Raw genomic sequence first — 27,575 nt, 5'->3', positions numbered from 1 at the left:
TCATGCATCCCTTCGAATTCTGTCCCTAAACGAAACTTAGTGCCACTTATATCATTACCATTTTTGTATATTGCTTTAAAAAGAAACCAACGTGCCCCTGCGCTCAAAACATTCAAGGATGGATCGCTTATGCGATATCGTACCGAAGAAGCAAAAAAAAAAAATAATTTTCTCAGTTGCTGTTTATGTCCTGGCTGTTTTTTTTTTTTTGAGCACTTTGTCAGCTTTGCTTCGAAATAAGCTTAAAATGCACATTAAAGCTATGCGGCCTAATCCACGACGCAAATATTCATATTGCTGTTAAGCGTTGGCATTAAAAATACACTACGTTGGAAATTTCGGAGGCTTTGAGTTTGCCTTGCAAGGTCACTCATAAAGTACTATTAGGTCCTTAAAATCAAGCCTTGACTCTCATGTGGTTGGTTAATATATTGTGACGCCTTCTTTGGAACGCCCAGCTTTATTCTGTCTTCATCGTCTTCTCCTCCTTCGCTCCTGCACTGTTCACTTTGTCGTCGCCTAGTACATTACACTCGGCCATGACTGCGCTCGTCCTTCAATGGAGCACCACCATATTGCTGACATCGCATCTGCTGCACATGGCTTTTTTTTTCTTGCTGTCCTCCTGCGTAGCCATGATGATATTCGCACCAATAATATTTGCCTATTGTCTGATTGCTCTCTGTGCGGGATTCATTGCGGGACCCTCGTGAAGCATCCGCAGTGGTGACAAAAATTAAAGCTTCGCCGCAATATTTGTTGCTGCTGCCGCCGTTTTCATCGGAAGTATCGTGCCGTGCACAGCTTGCCTCAGTATGCCAGTCGGTGTGTTCTCGTTCCTTCCCGGCGAACTTGAGACGTTTCTGCGCGCTCTTCACATCGAGCACACTGACATTGGCCGCAGTGAGGCCTCTTTCTCCTGGATTTACTTCGTATTCAACTTCCTGCCCTTTCCGGATGCGGCGAAGTTTACGGCAGTGCTGTAACGCGGTGCCGTGGACAAAACTGTCCTCGCCAGTGCCGGTGCGGTTGATGAAGCCATAGCCGCCTACCACGTTAAACCACTTCACTGTTCCTCTCAACCGCTCTAGGGAAACATAGCCTTTCTTCGGGTGATGTACTGCTTCTTGTTGGTGTTGCATGCGGTTAACCTCACTTTTAGGATGCTCGTCCACGGGCGGGCTAGGGACGGTACGGCACGAGCGGAGCTGCACTTCGCCGTTTTCGATTGACAGAGCCACGTCCCCGGACATGAGGTAGTCTGCGCCCTAGATGAGGTCAGCAGGCAAGTCCGCAAACACCGGGATGCCCACCAGGACCTTGCTGCCAGCCTCAGTCCGGATGCAGATATCCACTGCACCGACGGGAGCAGCGCTTCCCCACAAGCCTTGCAGTGGAGCCGAGGTCCATTGACTCATCGGGTCCAGTGCATGACGTTGAAGCAATGCCGTTCGCTGAGCGCCGGTGTCAACCAGTGCGGTCAACTCGCCGATGCCGTCGACATGAACCGGCAGGAAGGGAAGAGGGTGGTTCTGGAATTGTATACGTGGGCGGGCAGCATGAGGACAATCCTTGTACATGTGGCCATGTTGTCCGCATGAAAAGCAACCGCGGCGTTCCTGTGGTGCTGTGGCAGATGTCCCGGCAGCAGCAAGGGTCCCGCGACGACTGGCGGGGTCATGCAAGGAGGCCGCTCGGTAGACAAACATTGAGAGGCTGTCAGTGTCCAGTGTGGACATAATCGATGCGTGGGTGGCATCGTGAAGCCCGTCGACGATGTACTGTTTGGCTGCAGACGCGGGCCACTCGATGTTGCAGGCCTGAAGAAGGCGGACCTTATCATAAATGTAAACTGCGACATCTTCACCTGGAGCCTGGTGCCGCGCTCTCATCGTCGTGAGTTTGGCGTCGCGCGCACTGGCCAGAGGTGTAAACGCGGCAAGAAGGGCGGAGGTCCAGGCCGTCCAAGTGGTGTAGCGGCGGCCTTCGTACTGGTGCCAGGCGCGGGCGGCACCACGGAGATGGTCCTCCGCGACGGCGAGCGTGGTGGCTGGAGACCACGCAAAACGCAGGGCAGCTGCATCGACAAGTTCAACCGATGCTTCGGCGTCGTCAGAGAAGCCACGGAACTCCAGAAGTGGTACCGGTGGTATTGGGCACCCAGAGGACATCGAGACGCGGCCAAGCGCTGCGGCGAAAGTGGCGGTTACCTCCCGGAGGGTGGAGAGCACTTCGGGAAGGAGGGCTGCCAGAGCCGAATACGCCGAGGAGGCATGGAGGCCGTTCTCGGTCGGAATAGAAGTTCCGGGCGCCGAGTGAACCGGTCGTGTGACTTCCCGGACGCTTTGGAGGAGGAGCGGGTCGGGGAGGTCTGGGTCGGGCCCGAAGTTGGTCGACTGCGCCATTGTGACGGAGAACAAGCAGAGACGCGGCCGTTGTTGTTGTTGTCCAAATAACTTATGGCATATACCCACAGAGGGGGATCGGCCAAGAATTGGGTAGCAAATTATTTTTTTTTAAATATACTTGCATAATAATAATAAAAAAAAAGGATTTGAGGGGTAGAGGAAAGGAAACAATACGGGAAATAAGTGAAATATAAAATGAAAAGTGGTAACACTCACGGGAGATTGGCACTACAATTGTAGAACAAGTGATGTTTAAATATTTAGCAAGGCAAACGATTTGAGTCCAGTAAAAAAATTTGCATGGCGGTAAAAACAGACCTGTGACTGTGCCCAAGGATGGTGGCGCCAAATGATAAGAATGTCGGGCTGCTTAAACTAAGGCCAAGCTGTTGCAATGGCCTTTCTATCAACTGTTTTCTCAACGTAGTAAAGCGGCGGCAAAACAATAAAAAGTGATCTAATGTTTCTTGTTCACCGCAAAATGGGCAGACGGGAGACAGCGCCAAATCCGACCTGTAAAGATAGAAATTTAAAGGTGGGATACGGCATCGCAGCCTTGTTAGTGAAATCTCAAGTTGCCGTGAATGACATAATTTTCTATTCCAAGAATAATTTAGATGCAGGTAGTCATCAGATCTTAAAAGATGTCCATTTTTCATATTTAATAGAACGTTTCTTCGAAACCTCGCTGCGGTGATGTACGCGGTCGCCGGAAGGATAGATAATACGGGGCCATTAAGGGACTATTTTGCCAAATTGTCAGCATATTCATTTAAAGTCACATTGCTGTGGCCTGGTACCCATACCATATGTACAATTTTCAAATGTCTAGGGATCAAGGAGACAAAGGTTTTTACTATTGCAGAATCCACCGACGAAGAGAGAGATGAACACAAGGATAGAGAGTCGGAAATTACAGCCACTTTAGAAAATGAGGAGTCTAATTTCCGTAAAGCGAGTACCACCGCCAGAAACTCCGCTTCAAAAATTGGGGTGAAGTCCGGAAGCCGGACAGAAAAAGACCAGTCTAAATGTGGACAACATATACCCACACCCGCCTTTTCATTACTTTGAGATGCGTCAGTAGCTACAACTAAACTAGCAGAAAGGCTTCTTAAATGATCTTCTAACAATCCGTTTAGAATAACGCCCAGCTTTATTCTCTCTCCATCGTCTTCTCCTCCTTCGCTCCTGCACTGTTCACTTCGTCGTCGCCTAGTACATTACAATATGTTGTCTTTCTAGCCATCACCAGCCTCGATGGTCTAATAAACAGTCATCTTCTATTTCACATGCTGAATTAAGCGTACAATTTAAGACACTGTTTCAATATGAAATGACAGTTTCCTAAGTAGTCTATTGCATACGGCTAAATGTCCAGTCGGAAACTGCTCATCTGCCGGGGTACGACTGCGAGGCCGCTAATTCTTTATTCTCACAGAGAAGTGGTGTACCGTATAGCTGATGCATATCCAAATGCTAACAAAATGTTAATAACTTCATCTTAAGCAGCTAGCTCTATCGCACATCATCATACGGCATATTCTCTCCTTTCATAGAAATATTTATTTGCATTGATTGGGTGTCACATGTCATGAATATAATGAACTATCCTAACAGTTTGCTCTGTTATGTAAGGTGTGCGATGTCTCTACCCTTTTTGAAGACATCATCATCATCATCAGCCGGACTATACCCACTGCAGGGAGAAGACATCTCCCATTTTCCTCCAATTAACCCGGTCCTGTGCTATCTGCATCCACTTGACCGCTGCAAATTTCTTAGTCTCATTCCACCACCTAATTTTCTACCGCCCTCTGCTACGCTTACCTTCCCTTAGAATGCATTTGGTTACTCCAAATGGTTACATTTAATTGAAGGCCGACTAAAGTTCTGTGGCTGCACAATTTTACGTCCCTATTATTTAATATGAAAAAAAAAACGCACTTGTTCTAAAATATTGGAACAGCGTCTCAATTTCGCTTTTGGTAGAAGCAGGAGGGGCATTGTAGTTGAATAAAAAAATTGGGTATAACATTATAGCAATCCTTAGAGCTATTAAAGAAGTCTTACCGCTCTTTCGCAAGACATTTCGATTCAAATGCTGTACTGGATGGAAGAAAGTGCCTCTCCCCAAGAGTCGTCGGAGAGAAAAAAAAACTGTACTTTAATGCGATTGTTCCTGCGAAACTTTAGGCTGACGAAAGCTCCTTTAAACGTCACGCTCTGCTGGGCCATTTTATTGAATTCGGTAGCCCTGCTTTAGGTTGCCTAAGGTGTATCTATGAAGCAATACTAGACGGCTGACTTTCCTCCGCAAATCTAAAGTTTGTACTTTTTGTACCATTAGCTTGGTCGCTTACACAGACCTGGTATATTTATCATGAACAGAACCGGTTTTTCAGAATGCGCATCAGTTGAACGATCACCTCGCTGCAATATTCAAGTCTGAACCTAACGTGAGCATTACACGCAGGGACCTTAGCTGCTACTGCTAAAAGCATCTTAAAATACTCTTTAAAAATCCAAAACTTCTTCGTTGCCAACGAATAAACATCGGAGGTATGTGATACCAAGTGGATTTCCAAACGAGAAACGCTCTCAGGTACCCATAATTTAGTTAACGTTTTTGTGTGATAGACAGCGCTACACTTTTATCTTAGTCTACCGCGATACCCTAAAGCCTCGAACACTCTGCGATTGCTTCAATGAATCACTGTAAATATTCTAATTTTCAGGTACCATCTCTTTAAACCGGTGCAGCTACCAGCAAAACATCTAATAGATTCGCCTCTTTCAACAACGTCTACGAATTCATTCCCAAAAACAAACAGCAGATGCCCTATAGCATTGCCGTCATAAGCGCCTGAATCCGCATTCAGAATGGGTGACCAAAAGTTCCGGTTAGCAATAAACTGTTGCCTTTTTTTTTTCATGATGCATTCAATGTTTCATTATGATGTTGGTGAGAAGTCTTATCATTTCCAGTTTAATTACTTAGACTTTTATACAAACTACCTAAGGAACAACCTTAAGTAATTTTAAAGGTAGTTAACTCAAAATAGAAAGAAAATAGGAGAAGCAACGTGCAAAGTATGCTGAAAAACACTGCTAATAAACTATATCCAGGGAATCAACTAAAACCCATTAATTACCATTCTAAGTATCGCTATTAGGTGATTTGTCTCAATTGAGAGTTCGAAGCCGTGACCAAGATGCTGCCATAGCAATTTTAAAACGAAGGTAAACTTGTTTTCTAAGGTCCTGCAGTGCGAGGAATTCCGACGCTTTTTTTTTTCTTTTTTGCGTACGAAACTCAAACTGAGAGCACCAGATGCTCACGAAGCTTGTTCCAGAAGTGACATCCGATCATGACATGACCAGTGGCAGCGGCGTTCAGTTTGAAATTCAAGTGGTATTGCGCTGTACATATACCTTCTTTTGCCGCGCAGCTTGGTGCAAAGGAAAGGCCAGTGATTGCCGGCTGAGGGTTCTTTATTTTTAACAGCGACGAAGAGAAATAAAGGGAATAATATGCCACACAAGAGCAGCCAGTACGAATTTAGCGCCCTTGCCGCTGCATCGTGCCGCCACCGGACGTCTCTTCTGTGCAGAACTTCCTGCTCTTGTCTTATGCTCTGTTCCAGTTTCGTATGTCGAAATTGTCTGATTTCTTCGAGCTGCAGTAGTTTAGTAAACGGATTTTTCTTCGTTCTACAAAAAGTGGCATGATATCGTCTTGCTGACGGCTTCATTCATCTGCGATAATTAAAACGGTAATTTGGTGGTTCCTGAATAATTAGTTAAAAAAGTGGAGTAGAGTTACAGCGTATTATTTTCGCCATGGCACAGAGTTTGCCCGTGAAAATGTTTCTTTTTTTTCTACTCTCGAACAAACTATTTTATATAGTTCCTTAAATCATCCCCTGTAACATCACGGTTATATGCGTTTTTAATAACGACAGAATGACTGAATAATGGCTAACGACTAACTAATAACTGACGCTTTTAGTGAAAACACACGTTTCCTGAGCTTATTAGCTCCGAAATGGTGATGAAATATCAAATTACAGATTTTTTTATACAGAAAGCTAGCCTTCGCGATATAGCGTAACTTCATCTTGGCTTAACACAGCTAAAGTGTAACCCCTTACGTAAAGTACGTAAAATGTCACCGTTTCGCCCTTGACAAATAGGCGTGGTTATCACTCACGAGAGTTTTGAACGGGGAAGCTACGAATGCTTCTCTGCGCAATTCAAGGCCTCTGTAAGGCGAAATGATCCCCCCCCCCCCCCCCCATTGACCAGAGAGGCATCTACGAATAATCGTTGTGCAGTGCCTAGCTCATTATGCAACGTGAAGGTCCGCAGTTGTAATCGCTGACTTGTCTTGTCTGCAAACGTTAATGTACAGACATGGCAACGGCCACATATTACTATATACTGCCGAAAGAGAGGCGCTGGCTTATTCGCCAATCGTTTAAGGCTCGGACCGTAATTCGATTGACGCAATCGCTTTCACCCCGCCGGGGTGGCGCAGTGGTTACGGCGCTCGACTACTGTTCCCAAGGACGCGGGATCGAATCCCGGCCTCGGCGGCAGCTTTTCGATGGAGGCGAAAAGCAAGGCGCCCGTGTGCTGTGCGTTGTCAGTGCACGTTAAAGAACCCCAGGTGGTCGAAATTTCCGGAGTCCTCCACTACGGCGTCTCTCATAGCCTGAGTTGCTTTGGGACGTTAAACCCCACAAACCAACCAACCAACCGTTTCAATCGCTTTCATGACAAATGTCCGTTTTCTGGTATTCCTGGACAGTGTCTGTCTGCACTCACGCAATGAATTGAAGATGCCTGACCCACAGAGATTAATCAGTGGCTTAATGCTTAATCAACCGTGGCCCAAAACTGATGCCTTCTGGGATAATAAATACATGAGCTCGTCAGGGTTCGGTACCCTCAGCACTGCAACGTCATTTGTGAAGATTGCAAATAGTTCCCGGATAAGGTATCTGGCTTCTTCGCTCATCCCCACTGTCTCCTTGCGTCCTCCTTCCACATCTCAACAAGAACTGAGTCGCGCATTCGTACTTTTGCACAAACAGGCATGCGCAGTACGGCAGTTTGCATTCATCATATGACACGAGCTCAGAGGAGAAGAAAAAAAAGGGGTGCCGACATCGTATTTGCTGCCCTTCGCACTGATCGCCTTCTTTTTTCTCCTTCTTATCGAATAAAAACGAACCTCTAGTGGAAAAAGGCTGGAGTTGTTCTCGAGTCTTCACTTTTTTAATTACGAATTCCTGAAAGTTCTCTCCCTGAATGGATAATTAGTTTTTATTTCAATGTGTTTTTCCTCTCGTTTCGCACAACTCAGAAGTCGGAATGATCCATTATGGACAAATAAGGAATAACCGGAATTAAATCTGTGGAAACAAAAAGCAAAATTGTAAAGTTCTTATGAAAAAGAGGAAGCTCAGGACTGTCAGTAACGTTTATTTACATTCCCTCCTTTCGAGGCGTTTGTTGCTCTGGAAAGCATTAGGAGGAAATGGACGTCTCCTCTGCAGTTCCAGCTCAAAAAAAAGGTTGGATAAAGAAAGCAATGTACGTATGTTTCAAGGGATTTAAGAATCGAACCGCATTAGCGCCGTCAATTAGGAGAGGATGAGGAGGCATAACTTTATTTGTCAATTGACAAGAAACTTTTTTTTTTTTTCAACTGAGAATGCTGTAATGACTCACGGTAGCCGATAGGCACTGTGTTTATACTGGGGAGTTATTTAAGCATGATAGATTATTTTAAAAATGCGAGGTATCCCAATGCCCCCCTCCTCTTTCATCCACTTTTGAGGATCGGTGAAACTAAGGGTTTCCAGCAGCTGTTTTGATAAAAGGCAGAGGCTGAAGTGCCATAAATATTTACAATTTTGAAGGCCGTTTTAAAAGACTTCCACTTACATAGAGGCTAGCATTGACAGTGTCAAATATAAGCACTTGCATCATTAATCGTTGCGATAGTTTTCTTAGTCTATTCAATAAAGTCAGTCAGTCTCGCAAAGTCAGTCCAGGTAAGTTCATGAAGTTGGTATAGTAAAATGCTATAGTAAAGTCAGTCCAGTGAAGTCAGCCCAGCCATTCAGTCAGACTAGTCAATCAGTCCATTGAGTCCAGTCAGTCGGACGGTCGGTAGGTCGGCCGGTCGGTCGGTCGGTCGGTCGGTCAACGCTATAAAGTATGTGCTTCGGTCAGTCAAGGAAGGCTGTCTGTAATTCCACTCCATCAATCTAGTCCACTTAGTAAAGTCGCTCAGTCCATGCAGGCAATACATTTAGTAAGCTGGTGGGTGGGTTAAACGATAAATCAATCAATCAATCAATCCTAATTTCATCGAAAGAGGTAAAGAATGCCAGAAAATAAATGATCTTGATTGCCTTCTGGGACCTAAGAAAACTTTTTTACTATTTGCTATTTGTCAATCGCTTTTTCCATACCAAGTCAAAGCTGGCAGTCAGCAGACAGTGTTCTCCGCTTGTTGTGTCGATGAACTGCAGAGAGGCAAGAAAGTGAATTGTGTACATATGTTCAAAATACAGCCCCTGAATAACTCTCGTCAAGTTTAAAATCACACCTAAAATTAGATGTTTTTCAAGTCTGTTAGTGTGCTGATGTAAACTATGCGATGAACACACGGAGAAAGCTATAGTCGATGAGTACAATGACAATAAACTTGAAAAAGCCACATACCTGTAACTTCTGCGAGCGAGACGTTTTGCAGAGCATTTATATTCATTCCCAATACACTTCAAAAAAAAAAGACGAAACGCTCAACTCGCAAGAGCCGATTATTGAGTAGAATCATAACTGAAAGCATGGTCACCGGAAACGCAACCATTGTCTAGCCCTACAATGGTACCTCCTGACACGAAACTTTGTACCGCTGGCACTCTTCTCAGAACAGGCTTGATCATCTACAGCGAGAAAACTTCTAGCCACTTGGAGGTCCACTCAGTGTTGAGATTTTTCTTGCTCTTACAAAAGCAAAAAGTGTGAGAAAACTACATTAGGATATAAAAGTAAGTAATATTAGGGATTCTAACGCTTTGGCGAAACAGTGCGAAGATTAACATTTGAATTTTAGAGAGATAGCTCGAATTCTCCCATGCCCATCCTCGAGGGTCATCAGGCTGACCGATTTGGCCTTCAAACCAGGGGAGCGTACCAGTCAGTCGCATGATGCGTCGAGTATCGGCTGATCGCCTGACTGCTGTGAGAAGACGGAAGAGCAAACGTGTTAGTGACGTCACGCATCGCGCGCCAGCTGCTCGCCTCGCTGCTGAGAAGAGAACTGAGGCGAAAACGTGCGTTCTCCTCGCTGCTGCAGCGGAGCTGAACCACGTGATATGTGATGACGCATGGCGTCTAACCATGTGATAAGCTGCTGCGGAAAGCCATAGAGGTGGAGCCGGCTGCCGGGCCGCATCCGCCGACGGTGCATCGGAGACGCCGAGCTGCTTCGTGCGATACTTACGGTAGATTGCGGCAACAAGCTGAGTTGGCGAGGAAGAAATCAAAGCAGCGGACTCAGGCCGCTACTAAAACGGATGAAGAACGTATTTTCTTCATCGATTGCTGGGGTTGCTGGGTAAGCAAAGTCTGACCACGTTGAGCGAAAAGTTTAATAGTCACGACTCACGCCAAACCGTGTCAACCGAGTTATTGCTCAACACACTGGGTTCAGCCGGGTTGAGCATTAGCAATTATTTTTCTTTCTGAGAGAGCCTAATTCGCCCAGCCGGGGTGGTACAGTGGTAAGACTCCTGACTACTGACCGGAATACCCGGTTTCGAACCCGACCTCGGCGGCTGCGTTTCGATGGAGGCGAAACGAAGAGGCGTCCGTGTGCTGTACGATGTCAGCGCACGTTAAAGATCCCCAGGTGGTCGAAACTACTCCGTAGCCCTCCACTACGGCTCCTCTTTCTCTCCTTCCACTTTAACTCCCACCTTCCTCCCTTCCCTTACGGCGCGGTTCAGGTGTCCACAGACAAAAGTGTGACAGATACTGCGCCTTTCCTTTTCTGTGAACCAATTATTATTATTAGAGAGCCTAATTCACTTACCGAAACAATTAGTCCATAGATAGGATAGCTAAAAGGGCTGGCAATGAAAAGAAGCTTCAAATTTGAGAATATATTTCAGCCTTGGTAGCTGTACCCCGTCGATGACGCTGTTTCCCGCTGCATACTACTTATGTCTGTGTCACCGAAATCATTCATGTTAAAGCTGTCAGTTCAGAATACTGCACAGCCATCAGAAAGTTGCTATAGTGCCGAGGATTTTGAAACTGTTACGTGTAACAATTAATATTGGGGGGCCACTTAAGCTCCACCTTTAGGCATATGGCGCGATAACGTTCACGGCTTCCTGACTGTGTCTCCCCTTACGGATCCCCGTTCGGAGACACATATAGGGAGTCCCGCTTTAACCAAATTGCACTGGCGTGCGTAAAGTTAGAGAAAACTTCTTTTTGGAAAATAATATTGCAGCGCCCAGTATTCTTGCTCTACTCGAGCGCAGAGAAAGCTATGGCGAAAAGTGTCAATGGTTCGCAACAGTCCGCCGGCTCTTTTTGGAAGCTTCAGTCTCCAGGAAAAGGCAACGAACTTGCAAGGAAATGCCTGTAATCGGTATGGTGTGTTATATCTAAAGTGTAGTGTGGTGGTGCAAAGGTGTACATGGGCTATGAGAGATGCTCTGAGAGGGCGCAGGGGTCAGGATTTGATTCCGCGACCTTTGGCTCAGCAAGGAATCGCCACATCCGCTAAGCCACAGCCAGGGTACCTTTAACTGTTACACAGTCAGGTGGGCGCCTGAACTGAACGGAATTCTAACCTTTGGCTCAGCAAGGAATCGCCATATCCGCTAAGCCACAGCCAGGGTACCTTTAACTGTTACACAGTCAGGTGGGCGCCTGAACTGAACGGAATTCTAACCTTTGGCTCAGCAAGGAATCGCCATATCCGCTAAGCCACAGCCAGGGTACCTTTAACTGTTACACAGTCAGGTGGGCGCCTGAACTGAACGGAATTCTAACCTTTGGCTCAGCAAGGAATCGCCACATCTGCTAAGCCACAGCCAGGGTACCTTTAACTGTTACACAGTCAGGTGGGCGCCTGAACTGAACGGAATTCTAACCTTTGGCTCAGCAAGGAATCGCCATATCCGCTAAGCCACAGCCAGGGTACCTTTAACTGTTACACAGTCAGGTGGGCGCCTGAACTGAACGGAATTCTAACCTTTGGCTCAGCAAGGAATCGCCATATCCGCTAAGCCACAGCCAGGGTACCTTTAACTGTTACACAGTCAGGTGGGCGCCTGAACTGAACGGAATTCTAACCTTTGGCTCAGCAAGGAATCGCCATATCCGCTAAGCCACAGCCAGGGTACCTTTAACTGTTACACAGTCAGGTGGGCGCCTGAACTGAACGGAATTCTAACCTTTGGCTCAGCAAGGAATCGCCATATCCGCTAAGCCACAGCCAGGGTACCTTTAACTGTTACACAGTCAGGTGGGCGCCTGAACTGAACGGAATTCTAACCTTTGGCTGAGCAAGGAATCGCCATATCCGCTAAGCCACAGCCAGGGTACCTTTAACTGTTACACAGTCAGGTGGGCGCCTGAACTGAACGGAATTCTAACCTTTGGCTCAGCAAGGAATCGCCATATCCGCTAAGCCACAGCCAGGGTACCTTTAACTGTTACACAGTCAGGTGGGCGCCTGAACTGAACGGAATTCTAACCTTTGGCTCAGCAAGGAATCGCCATACCCGCTAAGCCACAGCCAGGGTACCTTTAACTGTTACACAGTCAGGTGGGCGCCTGAACTGAACGGAATTCTAACCTTTGGCTCAGCAAGGAATCGCCATATCCGCTAAGCCACAGCCAGGGTACCTTTAACTGTTACACAGTCAGGTGGGCGCCTGAACTGAACGGAATTCTAACCTTTGGCTGAGCAAGGAATCGCCATATCCGCTAAGCCACAGCCAGGGTACCTTTAACTGTTACACAGTCAGGTGGGCGCCTGAACTGAACGGAATTCTAACCTTTGGCTCAGCAAGGAATCGCCATATCCGCTAAGCCACAGCCAGGGTACCTTTAACTGTTACACAGTCAGGTGGGCGCCTGAACTGAACGGAATTCTAACCTTTGGCTCAGCAAGGAATCGCCATATCCGCTAAGCCACAGCCAGGGTACCTTTAACTGTTACACAGTCAGGTGGGCGCCTGAACTGAACGGAATTCTAACCCATAAGGACGATTGTGGTCAGTGCATGCTCGCCGGGGTACGCTGCATTCACTTGATGCTTACGCAATGCCAGCATGACGGATGATAATTTAACGCCATCAGCCGTCTTCTGCAATCTACAAGAGAGCATACTAGTAGATTGCTCCTGTATATTTGGCGCTTCTGTCTCTAAGCTAACTGAACATACGAATGAGAATTATTCTAAAGTAGCCTTGTGGAAATCGGATATTTTCTCTTTCTCTCTCTCTTTTGGAGTGGAATATTTGTTTCATATAAGTAAACATTATATTCTATCCGCACGTTTGTCTGCGTACGTCCAGCGGTGCGCAACAAAAATGAAAGCACTGTTTTCATCGGTGAGTTCCACGTAGAAGTACACGTGGTTATGGCAGCCTATTTAATGCTTCTGACCGGAAGAAACTCGAGATCTATTGATTGTCGATCCAGTGTGGGGCACTCTACAAAGAGCATCATGTGGCTGCAAGCTGGCATTACCTGAAAATTGTTCTGATATTTATTTCACCACCTCTGGTACCGCTTTTGCATGCAGGAGCCGCCTAATGAAGGCTGTATATCCGATCATGCTCATCATTGAGTAGTACGTCCCTCGTTACCGGTTTCACACCTTGCAAATCATTCGAAAAATAAAGGCTTATTTTTGAAATAGTAACTCGAACATTTCTTTCATGGCGCTCTTCAAGCTCCCCTTAATGGTTCAAGGAAAAGGGAAAGTGCTGAGTTCAGTACGTGACCCTTTTTTTTTTTTTTTGCTCCGCTAAAGATCGAGTATATCATCTCTTGCAGAACATTGATTGAATAGTAATCTGGCTATACATTGTTTTATCACCGGATAAAGTTGTTCGAATTGTGAAACTACTAGAATATGCCAAGGCTATAACGCGAGGACTGGTCGAACCTTGCCTTTCTTATAGTGCAGCTAGGCGCATTCGTGCATCCATTTAGAACATTCTTTTTTTTTTCCTGGTGGGACAATAGGAATTTAATCATCAGAATTTTCAAGGCATTGTTTATTTCGCGACTAAATAGCACAAAAGAGCTAATTGCGGGCAATTCCACGGTGCAAGTGAAATCGCGAGAACAATCTGATTTCTTTTATCCTGTCTTCCGTTGGTTTTATTTAGCGTATATATGGACGTGTATTCAATTTATACTAGATGTTTACAAATAACGCCAGCATTCACATACCCATTCTGTCATATATCGACTTGTCCGCCATTGAACCTCTGGAATGAATTTTCAACAAAAGAAATCCACGGCAATTCTACGGACTCTGATAATCACCGATGCACGCAGCCCACTTGATTCCAGGCGGCGGAAAATATGCGGAAGTTTGTGGAAAATCGCAAGCGTTCACATCACTGAGGCTTTTTTTTTTTTTTTTTTGAGATGGAACTGACTTATTGAATTCTGCAGAATGACCTTTCAAACATGTTATACCCACTGTGGCTTTTATTTAATCTCACTGCCAGAAACACGACGTCCGTGAGAGATCAATACGCAATTCCAAGTGAGCGATGGAAAACAGGTGCCCGTTGCTGCTTAAATAGAAACTGTTTTCTCTTCTTCGTTCTTTTTTATCGCCAATTTTCGAAGCACAGATGCTCTTGAAAGAAAGGAGCGCTAAGCTATTACCGCGCTTTCCTTTTGAGACGGGTCAGTAGATTTACGAAATACAAACCAAAAGAGATAACTTTCTCCCCTTTAGTCGCAGCTGCTCATACATACAGAGATTGCTAAGCATAAAAAGGCAGTCGCAAAAGGTTTCTCATATTCCTAGTATCACTCCATTAAAATCTGTCCTCCTTTTCTCTCGTTTCGCACACACATTGAGAATTCAGATTGTTTACTAAACGCCAGCCTCCACTCAGGCTCATAAATTTAATACGTAGTTTGACATCCCCAACTAAAGCAAACGTTTATAAAATGTAAATACGTCTTTCTCACTAAACGGACAGGTATAGTTTAAACTGTGGAGTGTACAGATAGCCAAGCGAAGGCTCGAAAAGAAAAAAAAAACATTATGACATTCAGAATAATATAATATTTGCCTTCGAATGATATTGCTTGGCACTGCATGCAACGTGCTAGGTCAGCGCAAATAAGGTATGCACCGCAGGAGAAGGCTAGCGTATTCTTGGCTGCATGACAAAGGCTATAAGAAGCACCATGTGAGCGAAAGGAAGAAATTTTATTCGCAATTAGTGCGGGCGGAATAATCGGTATGGGGACCCGGTCGAAGAAGTTAGGAGGGCCCCTAAACAACACCCCTCCCCTCCTCGCTTAAATTGCTAAAGTTACTAAAGCTAAGTTCACCTGTCGAAACATTGGCTCGACTTTCGAACTGAGGATCCCCCCCCCCCCCCCCCCCCTCTACACTTGTTCAGTGCTCTTCACAAAAGCTTATCTAGTTATCCCCCTCCCCTCTCCCCATCCCTATACCACCACCCTACCCCGACACCCGTTTGTGCTGTTTGAGACTGGACACGTTTTAAAATTGATGACCTAGACAGGAAAAGTAGAAAGGTAGGCTTGAAAATCAATATGCAGAAGACTAAGATAATGTTCAACAGCCTCGGGAAGAAACAGCAGTTTACATTAGGTAGCGAAATACTGGAAGTAGTAGGCGAATATATCGACTTAGGACAGGTAGTAACCGCAGATCCGGACCATGAAAAGGAAATAACAAGAAGAATAAGATTGGGATGGAGCGCATTTGGCAAGCATTCGCAGATTATGACTAGCAGCTTACCGGTATCGCTCAAGAGGAAAGTATACAACAGTTGCATCTTACCTGTACTCACGTATGGGGCTGAAACGTGGAGGCTAACCAAGAGAGTTCTACTTAAGTTGAGGACAACCCAGAGGGCTATGGAACGAAAAATGGTAGGGGTAACATTAAGAGATAGGAAGCGTGCAGAGTGGGTCAGAGAAATAACCCAAGTTACCGACATTCTAGTGAAAATTAAGAAGAAGAAATGGGCATGGACAGGACATGTAGTGCGAAGAGAGGATAACCGATGGTCGCTTAGGCTAACAAACTATATTCCAAGGGAAGGGAAGCGTAGCAGGGGGCGGCAGAAAGTTAGGTAGGCGGATGAGGTTAAGAAGTTCGCAGGGGTCAAGTGGATGCAGCTAGCACAGAACCGGGTTAAGTGGAGAAATATGGGAGAGGCCTTCGTCCTGCAGTGGGTATAGTCAGGCTGATGATGATGATGATTACGTTTTAGAATTTCCAACAGACACGCCACATTTGCTCAAATATTCTGCGAACTGTTCATGAACATCGCCTGAGCATATACTTTCCGTAGAGCACACGGACAGACCGTCATCTAGATAGAGCTGTTCTAGAAAATGACAAGGCACACAATATCCGCACTCAAAAATCAGAACGGGCATTCCTGATGGATAAATTTCTCAAGTAGTTACTTTTTGGCTGATTCTATACCGCAGGACGACTGGCTGCGTGTGAACACAAGGTATACAGATGGGACTCGTTCACAAGCTGTTCGAAAATTCTTGCCGCAAATACGCTACTAATTATCTAATAGTATTGTGAATTCAGCCGGCAACACCAATCGAAGATCACTTTAAGCAGTGTTTCTACAGAAACATCGATATTATATATTAATTTACGGCAAATAATGTTTATTACTCCGAGCTCTGTCATAATGCGGGCAGCTAAATCTTTTGGAAATGGTAGCGCCTGTAGAAAATGACATCGCTGCTGATCATGTTATGAAATTAAAATTTTAGCATGCTCAATAATCAGTAATATATATGTTTCCATTTATACTGATTGTCCACATTTATAAAGAAAGCATATTTACACTTTACACACAATTGGCATTTTTAAAACAGAAAGACGCACTTTTGCATTACACACCTTTTCTGCTTTCAATGTACAGAATAAATTTACATTTTAAGAAATAAACCTTGTGCAGCTCGTTCCACCGAAAAGCCGCCGCTGCCGCAGACGACTTTGGAAACTTTAGCTCTGTCTTTAAGTGCACTATGGGAGAGCGTTTATGGCTCTCGTTTGCCGGCTCCCCATGCAGATCCTCGTTCGCGTACGAACACTTTATTTTTTTTTTTTAATAGGGTGGACACTTAAGACGTGCTATCGTTTCTAGTACAAGGCGAAGCTTAAGCGCCCTCCTAATGTTTTACAGAAAGATTATATTTTTGCCCAATGGAAAATATAAGTTTAAATATTTCATAGGAATTCAACTTTTGAATAGGGTGTGTATTCGTATAATATGTCTGTTTGTTTTTTTAATTCCACTTTTAAACAAATAAATAAAGGCATTTAAGTTTCTGCAAGCTTTTTAGAGCCTTTAGCCGGGAGAATTTCTTGAGTTAAAACAACGTTGACCAGCTTGCGTCTCCACTACCGGAAGCGATATATTGCTGTGGCGGCTGTCATCTATGAGCAGTCAATCTCTAACCAATAATGTATTGCTTTTGTCACCGCTTTCACTGCTTACGCTTAGATTAATAAAATAAAACACAGAACTGACCTCAACAACAGTAAGGACCCAGGTCAGTTGGTTTACCAGCTGGTACAAGTTGACTTCCAACTGAGAGCCAGCTAGAACTCGTTGATTCCCCTTGACCAGCTACTGGGACCCGCTCACTTCTAACTGGTAGGCATCTGGAGCCAGTTAATTCCAGCTAGCTACCAGTTTGGACGAGGTGAAATCAACTACAACCAGTTAGAACCAGTTAAACCATTTTGAATTTTTGTTTTGTCTATTTGGGCGAGTAAAATGTTTTGTGCTTTGAATGGCGAAGCGAAGTATCCGGCTGACTTTAGGATAAGCGTACGGTGCGACGAAGAGGTTTTGAAGCATTCGGCATTGCAATACATAAGCTTAAATTTGAATCATAGGAAGGAAGGAATCATAATAAGGAAGAATATGATTTGACTATTTTTCGGACCAAACGTCGAAATCCGCCATTTTCACGCACTTCTAGAGGGGCCCCTGAGATCGGAGGGCCCTGTTCATTTGAACCCTTTGAACCCTGGATAATCTGGCCCTGACAATTAGGTGTCTTAACTTGGTATATTAGAGGAGAGAGGTCATAAACACCACCGTCGAGTCGCTGGTGGATGATGAGATGAAAGGCCATGCCCACTAGAATAACTTGGTCGCCCGCTACTATATTATACAAAAGACTCCTCAGCTGGCAGTGTAATGTCTGCAAAGTTACGTAAGCGTGTGTTCTCATACTTTCAGCTGGTTGGGCCTCGCTGATCTGAACGGCTGGTGCACCAAATTTCCCCGCGCTTTTTCAGCGCTTTGTGTTACTTACGTCGTTAGAGTCGTGAAATGCATTTTTACGTGTTAAGGCCTGCACGTGAGCGTTACAGTGTACTTTGACATGCAGTGAAATCGCACACAGTATGCAGGCACCATTTGCGTTTGACGCCTGTAGCAACGCTGCCACTGCGGCCAGGATTGAATGCTCGTCCTCAAGCTCACAAACCTTGTGCCCTATTGCTACGGAGGCCATAAAATTATTGAAGGAACAAAATGCATGCATGTTAATATTCTGCAAGGAAAATACTTGCTTGTTCTCCTTCATGTTTGTTGCTCAACGATTGCTGGCGTCAATGCTAATTTTTTCGTATGAAAGGAGTGATGCATAAGGAAGCTGTAAATGGGTGGTAGGCACTTCCGTACTATCAGCGCACTGCTTCTTGTTTTGAGCGTAATAGGCTGCTCGGAATTCAAATGCACCCCTAGTGCAACCTCCTTCGTACGGTCAACCTAATTTGACATGTATATTCTTTCGATGAAAATTGCCTAAAATGCAGCGGAGTCTAGGCACAGAGCATCTTATTTTGTTATAAAAATGTCGCTTCCGCGGAGTTCTATAATCTTTACGTCAGGCTTTGCATGGCATATGTAGCACGAAATTCTGGCGGAATGGCGCAGTACTTGGGGTTTAAGTACCGGAGAGAGGGTGTGTAGCAGAAACGTCGAATAGAGACTGCCCAGATTTCTCGGGCAAATGTTACCAAGGGTTTCAAAAGAGGCGAAGTATCCTAGCCTCAATAAAACTATCTCAGACACGCTGAGAATACCCTAGTCTGCAACATTTTATATTTTAATCGTTTTAATTATGGAGCAATAATTAAATGTAACTTTAATCATCAGATTGAGGAACATTGCCTTGATAACCCGTTGGCTGCAATGTTTCCACCAAACCGCTATTTACGAAGCTTTGTTCGTTAGCCCTAAAGAAAGCTAACACATCAGCTGCTGCTGGCGCATATCTCTAATCCAGAGCACACACAAAGCACCGTCGGACAGGACTATTTACAGAAATCTGGATGTTGTTCTTTGAGACGCGTCTTGGGGCAATCAAGTGACACCGCAGTCACTTGAAACTTTTCTTTATTATGCGTGTTTTCTTTTAAAGTCGCTGAACAAACTGCTTTGCTTAAACAGTAGACTGGTTCAAATGTTTTCAGTCCACTGTTTTTCAAAACGATTTGCAACTTCTCAACTGATACTTGGTTCCCGAAAACAATAATTAAAAACCTATTAATTATCTTGTCCAAAAAAACTGCACACTAGGCCAAGCGATTCTCAACAAACTTCAATTGGTTTTACTCGGCTTCAATGTTCTGTACTTTTTTCTGTTTTTTGATATCGAGTCTTTTTTTGGCTGGGACATCTGGTTTGTGCGCTCTTGGGACATTTCTGGAGAAGAGTTAATACAAATGAAAAAAACAACAACAGCTTGGTGTAACATCACCACATGTCAATTTCTCCCGGAAAATCTGCCTTTGCATGTCAGCTGAAAGTTCGAGATAGTTTTCCCGAGCCCTCGGTCGCTCGGCGAGAAACAAAACGTCAACAAAAACTAATTAAACTACGTAGTTTATATCTTGAATAACTTCATAGGCGATAGAGAACACACTGCGTCTTCCTCTTTCTTGACTCTGCATCGCGTATCACTAACGACCTAGACCACACTGGAGGCAGAGAGTAAGAAGAGAGCGCATCGAGGTTAAATCACAGGAAAAAATAGCCCACAGGTTCTTTTTTCTCCGAAACCTGCCAAAGGGGCACTCATGCCATCTCAGAATCTCGGCCCCGCGAGACCGCGTTCCCGCATGTTCCAGGCAGCAGGGTCTGTAGGCCGTACAGTGTGAGGAAGAGTGAACGCGCCACTCCACTGCGAATTCGATGCATTGCAGAGACGCGCTTCTCTCCAGAGCCTGCGCGTGACCCAGACGCGGCGTCTAAGAGAGGAAGACGGAAGTTAAAGTGTCCGGGGGAAGAGGGGAGGGGGATGAAGTTAATGGGCGAGAGTCCTAAATCTAGCCGTGTTGTCCCGCCCTGATGCGTACGTTACAGTTGTCCGGTTGCCCGAATGCGGAGCGGGGGAAGGGCGCCTCTCCGTGCCGGCTATATCTGGTGATTTGGATTTCAGAGCAGGCTCTGAAATATTCGCGCGTCGATATTTCACCCCGTCCTGGCGGTGTCGCGTGGCGCCTCCCTCCTCTCCTCTCACGATGCCAGAGCTCGTCGATTCTGCAGAAGCGAATTCTACGCGAGTCGCCAGAGACTTGAAATGCGAGTATCGTCGAGCTCAAGAGGAGTGGCCGCGGACCTCGAGTTACGAGCCCTGTGAGGCTGCGAAATTGTACTCCGGCGTTATCGAGCATAGATGTTCAGAGAAACCCGAGCTTTGAAAGCCGGCGACTATGCCTTGACAAGTCAGGTTAATATTTTTATATTTACAGTCAATCACCAAAACTCAAGCTCATCGTCAGGTGTATGTACTTAATCATTTGATATTTTTGTGTTTTCTTCGCTGTTTGGGAAGCTTGACGTTAAATGTTCATGCGTTCAGCTATAAAAACAAAAAGGAAAGATCCGACTTTATCTTAATATTGCACGAGTAGTTGAAAACGTACACATCATGCCCCAGGCTTGGCAAGTTGAACAAAACATTTTACCTCTTTCTTCCACAAAACACATATTCCGCAGAGTCCGAAAGCTCAGTACTTGCGCAAATGCTAAAAGAAGCCCTCACAATGCTCCTCATTTAACTTATCCCTCTCTCGTCAAAACCAAATCATTCCGTACTGAAGTTTTCAATTGCAGTTAAAGTTTAAACACAGTTTAGTGAACTTTAACGAGTCGAAGAAAGCCTGTACCGTAAAAAAAGGAAGCCAGGTCCATAGCCGTGGCAGTTTGGATTACGACGTTACTGTTCTGAGCAGTAACTTCCTGCGTCCAAGTGAAAGCGTAGTAAGGACGCTAGGAGGAGACGAAAGCCGTAGTAACTGTCTCACAATGGACACCCGTACCGCGCACTGAGGGAGAAAATAAAAGAGGAGGTGAACAGAATGAGAGTGCTTAGTTGTTCGAGCCTAATGGCTGACGCTCGTTTGCTTTAATGTGCACTGGTCTGAAAGGGCCCAAAGTAATCCTCGCCGGCGCATCACAGCCTGCGTGACGCCGCAGGGCAGGTCTCCGGTTTTATTTAGATCCCTTATCGTTAAATATACGTTGGCAACCGCTGTTGGGCGATTAACTGAAAGCTAGCTTTTAAGTTCAGTCAGTTTTCTTTCTGGATGATGGGCTGAATTTTCCCCGAAACATAAGCTTGACGTGGGATATTTCAATCATGCAAAAATTACCCTCGCCTTGCATGGGGCCGATGCATCACCCAAAACAAATGCAAATATCATACTGTCAGTTAGACCTATCCTAGGAGCTTTTTACAGCGTTCACATGGGAAGCTTTTTTTTTTTCTTTTTTTTTTTTTACTATGCAGAATCCTTCGTGAGCATGTCACGCCAAGTAAATAACTGACATGTAATAAATTGGCCAATTCTATTGATGAAAGGCCTTCCCTTGAGGGATGTTTTTAGTTTCATTCTTGAGTTTTGTCCGACTATAGTGAAATCGAAAGCAGATTACGTCATCCTTACAGGATGCAGAAAAGCAAAAAAAAAAAAAAGAAATGTCCTACTAAGTCTCGCAAGCACAACTAGTATGGCTAACGAATAATTTACACCCAAAACGTTCGTAAAAAAAGTGTCTCGGCTTAAAAAAGAACGTGCAATGAGAAAAACGTGGTGTGTAGCAAAAAGAAAATTGAAAACCAATATGCTAACTGTACTCGGGAAAAAAAATGTCCTCATGGCGAAACTGCTAGCTTAACTTGTAGATACTTTTGAAAACTGCGGACATAATGGTTAAGGCAAGATACAGGCCTAGTATCTGCTCCATTGTAGGCTTTTAAATGCGTTCTTACTGAAATGATTGCGCGGCCTGGTGTCACTTTTTTTTCTTCACGTGATGTCACGTTGTGCACGCAATCCTTTCTTTGTGGCATAAAAAATGGCGTGTGCCCCGTAAGCGGTCACAGTGAGTTGCGGCGGAAATCTTTCCCTCCTGTTCATATGTGCGACACAGTGTCATAATATCGTTCTGCAATGATCGGGCTATATTTTGAAATTATCATACTCGCGTTGGGTAACCACGCCTAAAACTAAGACACTGCAGGTGGCATGTCTGGGCTCTACGCCATGACAGGTGCCTGTTGGGGCGGCATAGAAATCCCTCGTGCAGCCGGTCCTGAAAACAGTGACGGGCGACAAGTCATTGAAGTCAATACACAAGTAGGTGGCCAGAGAGAGGGAACAATATCCTCAGCGCCGGCAGCTTCACACCGACGTAATGCACATTGTGGAGGCTCGCCGCAGTGCCGAGTGCTCCAGCGTGGTAAGACAGTAGTGGGCGGGCCTCAAACAAGCTCATACTGTGGAATGTACAATATTGTATTATACTGTTTTACCTTTTAATCTAAACTGTCTTTTCTCCCTGTCACTCACCTCTTTGATTTCTCCTACCTGTCTCCTTGCTTTATTTCTGCCGCCCCAGTTCAGGTGCATCAGGACATTTCGAAAGCAGATACCGGGACAGGCAAAAAATATTTTTCCTTCCGTTATTATTTTTATTTATTCTATGATTAAAACCGCTTACTTACTACTACTGGTCGTGCATCCCGTCTATGATAACGGATATCGGTGCTGGAGTATGTTAGGTGTCTTTGTCACTGCGTGGTACAGGATAAGCCATTTTGTTCTTATTCATTTACAATCCTCGAACTACCATTTGTTAAATTAGTTCAAGTTAGCGGACAAGATTTACCCCTGACTGATTGATTTCCAGTTAAGGCTATTTTCTAGAGCTGCGGAGGTAGAGATGGATCGGCGCTTTACAAAGGTTGTCTCGTCTCCAAAGCCACGGCGGTTGATGCGCATATGCGCTCAGCGCTTTCGGCAAATGCAACAATGCCCGTCTACGGAGCCCAATTGATTGCAGTTACTTGTTTCTTGAGCCTTGCGAAACGTGTACGTGTGTTGTATGCGCTTTGGAGTCCCGACACGTCGAGCAAGTGCCGCTTAATTGCCCGTCGTCTAGCCCAGAAATCGGGCGCCAGGGAGTGGTGGCTACGCGACGCGCATGTAGCGCTGCTCATCGTGTTTTAAAGCCTTGCAGCTAAATTACCACGCCGATTGAGAAAACGCACTCTAGGGAGCAGTGGCTCGAGAGTTTTTTTTTCTTTGTTTCTTTCCTTTTACAGATTGGTGCACTCCTCGAAGAAGTTATTATTTGGACAAAACTGCAACCCGGTCAGTTACTGGCGGCTGGGCACACTGAAAAAAAAAAAAAAAATCCGAGTGAGGGGAACATGACCGCTCTTTAAGCAGTGCATTGAATTCAAGCCCCTCAAGAATCAAAAGTGTTCCTTTCAAAAACACTGTTCTGGCTAAGCTTGATGTCAAAGAATGTCACTGTCCACCACCTTGCGAAGGAATTAAGCGGTGGTTTTCATTTCACTGTTGTACACGCAGTGTGGCACCATACCGCAAATAGGATTGAGTAGCGTGCGGGTCTTGTTAGTGTGATTCGTCTGAAATGGTTAAGTTGCGCGAGAAAAACGCACACACGCTCGTCTGGTATCTTATCTTGTGTTTGTGTGTTCTTTCGCACTGTATAAGACAAAACCAAAAAACGACCTACATAAGATGCGCTTTCAAATACACAGCTTAAGACAGGAAACTATAAGAACTCCAATGTACAGCTCGAAAGAAAATACTGTCCGCGTAATGTAGTTTTTCTTAGGAGCAGAATGAAACGGCAGCTGCGCCGAGTGATTTGGGAGCCCCGGTCTGCGCTGTCGGAAATTTGTCCAAAGTGTATGCTGGGCTCTTAACGTTCAATATTTCCTAATAACAAACTGCTAATTGGAGATCTGTGTTTATCTTTCACTACATATTTATGAATCCTGCCTTCTCTGTGCGGTCTAACGAACCTGAAAAAAGGGCACGTTGAATTGGCTTGGCGACATTAAAGTTTAGCTTCTGGGTCTACGATTGTAGAACTAAATGCGGACTTATGTGGCCTCACATAAAACGAAGCGCAAAACATTCCGGTTCTGTGCAATGTTAGTGCACGTGAAAAAAATAAAAAAAAAAAGAAACCTCAAACGGTCCAACTTACCCGGGCCCTTCCACTATGACATCCTATACAGCTGTTGTGAAGTTTCGGGGTGCTGGGCATCATAAACCACTCCTCCACAACTACTAATTAAAGAACGTGAAGACAGAAGAAAATAGTTTTTAAAATGAGATGACTGACTTTTCAGGGCAGACACAAATGTAAGGCCTCTGCAACAAAAACATCGACGATTTATATACTCGGTAATGCTAAATTCGAACCCTGCTTTTTCTGTGTTTTGATCTTGCGGTATGTTGAGGCAACCCTTTTTAGAGAGTCATATAGGCATGTATGGTTATCGAGCACTGTTTATTTTCCACGCATACTCGTTCTTCATGTTGCACTCATATCCCTGCCGTTTGCTCCGACAGAGAAAATTTTGTGGTGAGAGAAATGGAGGGTGATGTGTCATACTTGCTGCACGAACGACTGGCTCTGAAAGAGGAGGCATGTACTAGTGTTTCGCGGGGCTGTCACAGCAATGGAAAGAGTTGCAAAGGAAAGGAACTGATACGGCCAATAGTGTAAGGGCCTTGTGCCGCAAACACACCTGGTGTGTTCGTCGCAGCGAAGTGACCTAAAAGGATGCATCTGTTTTATCAACGGTAGAGTCCCACAGTCCACCGTGCTTTCGGTTGAGCAGTGTCACCTAGTGGCCCATTTGCGAAATTTTATGAAGGCTAATTATAGGGCTATTTCCACAGCGTCCGTATCAGCAGCTACAGCAAGCGATAAAGCGGAGTAATTTTATCAAAAAGAGTGCGAGCCCATTTCAACGCGCTACCTCTCGGTATTTATGCGGCACCATTTATTAGAGCCGCGTTTTTGAATGCCAGAAGCGGTAAGCGTATAGAGTCGCTCTTCAAACGTTAATAACAATAATGTATCGCAAAGTAGGCTTCACACTTCTAACACTACAAGACATTCACTGATTCCTTAAAAAATTGACAGCAAAACCATAACCTTAATTCTCATGCTCTCTTCATTACAGTTTACAAAATATATTTCTAAGTACTCCATGTGTAAATTTGTCGTCTGCTCGTCTCTCGTGTATTCCCCCGCAACATCCTGCCTTTTTTTTTTTTTAGCTCCCCGGTTCACTTGACGGTCACTCATGATACTGTGAAGTCGTACCAGCCTCCGCAATGAAGCTGTGGTCTTTTGCAGGAGAACCACTGCATGCGGATCAAGATCCTTGGCGACTGCTACTATTGCGTGTCGGGACTTCCGGTGTCCCGACCAAGCCACGCCTACAACTGCGTCCGGATGGGCCTTCAGATGATTGAAGCCATACGGTAGGTGGACGCTTTTTCTCTTTCTATGCCAAACTGGCTTCGCACTTTACCTCATGGCATGGCACATAAGAAATTGATATCTTGCGGAGTGGCTTTCAACTGGTAACCACCTTTGCTGCATGAGAGAAGTGTGCATAGAATCTTCCGTTCCGAAGAGACAGGGCAAATCGAAGATGTACTCATATAATGCCAAGAGTCTGCGTGCGTTCGGAAACCAGTGCACTGAGCATAATTCTCCTAAAACAGGGCCTTATACACGGAAGACAAAATACGAGCTGCTCCTGAGTAACCATAATGGTGGTATCTTCTTTACATAAGACCATTTACTCAGCTTAAAATGCGACATTTCTAGGATTACCTTCGACAGCGTAAGCAGCGGTCTACAATGATTCAGCGATAATCCCTCGTTTAGGAGCAGCATGAGGACGACGAAACGATATTTCAATAAAGGGTAAGCCACGTTCTTCAAAGCATTCACCTTCTACTGACTTGATTTACCTGTCATTCCAGTTAATGCATTATCCCCACCCACGCCGCAATATAATTAAAATTTAACGCGGCGCAATTAGCTCACTGAATAATTGCGCCGCAGAATGCTTGTTTGAAAAAAATATATATACAGTTTAGTACCTTTGGCTTCAAATGAATACATAACGTTATGGGTTAATAAGTCACAAGTAGCTCATCGCCGACACTACTAATCACCGGGACAAAATAGTTTATCATTCCTCCTCAACCTGCTCCAGAAACTGCTTGCCGATCGTGCTTTGAAGCAAAGTGGAAAGCGAAGAAAATACGTCATGAAAGCACCTTTATCGGAGTGAACGAGAAAAAAAAAAAATAGACCGTTCTTTTTCCTCAGGCGTGTCCAGCAGTTGCATGTTCTTCTACCGGCACTACTTAAGTAATGCTGTTGTTCGACGCTGAAAAATGTGGCACATAACTTCGAAGGGGATTCAGCACACAGTGAATTCAAAGCCAAACATTACTTTACAGACTACCCCACCGGCAGTGCAGTGGCTAGGGCGCTCGACTGCTCTGCCTAAGGATGCGGGATCGGATCCCGGCCGCGCCGGCCGCTTTTTCATTGGGGTGACAAGCAAGACACCCGTGTACAGTACGATGTCAGTGCGCGTTAAAGAACCCCAGCTGGTCGAAAATTTCGGCGTTCTCCACTACGGCGTCTATCAGCCTGAGTCGCTTTTGGACCTTAAACCCCATAAAACCAAACCAAACTTTAGAGACTAAGTGAAACTTACGGAGAGAAAATTCTACAAAATATAGCCCTGAAGTAGCGAAAAGAAACTGACTATGATCGTATTGAAAATTTGAGCTAAACAGGAAGTTAAGATGAGCAACGGAAAGAAGTGAGGATAGTGAACACGATAAAGTTATGGTTTACGGTTTTTTTTTTTTTTTGTTGTTGTTGTTTTTTTTTTTTTTTTTTTTTTTGTTCGGAACAAATCGTGCTGTGAAGTTTTAGAGATCGATAACGCTTGTTTACCCAGCTCTTAGAGCGTGGCGCGTTATTAGACTAAACGATAGCCTCTTGGGGAGCCTTATGCTGAGTTCTCAGGCTTGCTGCTTTAGCATCATTACCGGCGTGAATTATTTATGAGGTGCCCCAAGCGTCACGTAGCGTTTTGCTGCCGTGCCTATCGCGGGCCGCGCAGTAGTGACGCGTGCGAATCTTCTTTCGTTGCCGGCTTCATCACTTCGGCGCCTAGCAGGCGTGTGACTTTCCAGGGACCGCGTAGGTATAGAGTGGGGGCGCGCAACTGTGCCAGTTTAGTAATAAAGGCGCCATAAACGGGAGGTACGCTGTGCATCGCGCGGAGCAAACTAATAAGGTTGTGTCTCGAGCTCAACAAGCTCCGTTCAACGCGCGTGCTCGGTGTAAATTCTGCAGTAGGATTGCCATGCGGGCCATCTCAAGAACGAGATATATGATAAAAGAATCTGGGAACGGAAGTTTTTGCTGAATCAGGCAATGCAAACAATAAGCCATCGTTGCA

At 45.1% G+C, this 27,575-nt stretch overlaps 2 protein-coding genes across 2 annotated transcripts in view; one reads left to right on the top strand and one right to left on the bottom strand.

Annotated features, from left to right (window-relative positions):
- Positions 1–27,575, top strand: part of Ac76E (adenylate cyclase type 2 Ac76E) — a 586,427-nt gene that overhangs the window by 442,533 nt on the left and 116,319 nt on the right. The window contains exon 7 of the mRNA XM_084588246.1: positions 25,433–25,560. Coding sequence (XP_084444372.1) covers positions 25,433–25,560 — 128 coding nt within the window. The remainder of the gene's footprint in view (positions 1–25,432; positions 25,561–27,575) is intronic.
- LOC146202693 (uncharacterized) lies at positions 428–2,277 on the bottom strand. The gene has a single exon (XM_084584915.1). The coding sequence runs from the start codon at positions 2,169–2,171 to the stop codon at positions 1,269–1,271; it is 903 nt and encodes a 300-aa protein (XP_084441041.1). The 5' UTR covers positions 2,172–2,277; the 3' UTR covers positions 428–1,268.

This window comes from Amblyomma maculatum, chromosome 1, assembly GCF_055883805.1.
Source record: "Amblyomma maculatum isolate TAMU_Amacu chromosome 1, ASM5588380v1, whole genome shotgun sequence".
Taxonomy (NCBI): domain Eukaryota; kingdom Metazoa; phylum Arthropoda; class Arachnida; order Ixodida; family Ixodidae; genus Amblyomma; species Amblyomma maculatum.
Note: the sequence above shows the minus strand (reverse complement) of the source record. Positions and strands in the feature narration are given on the sequence as shown.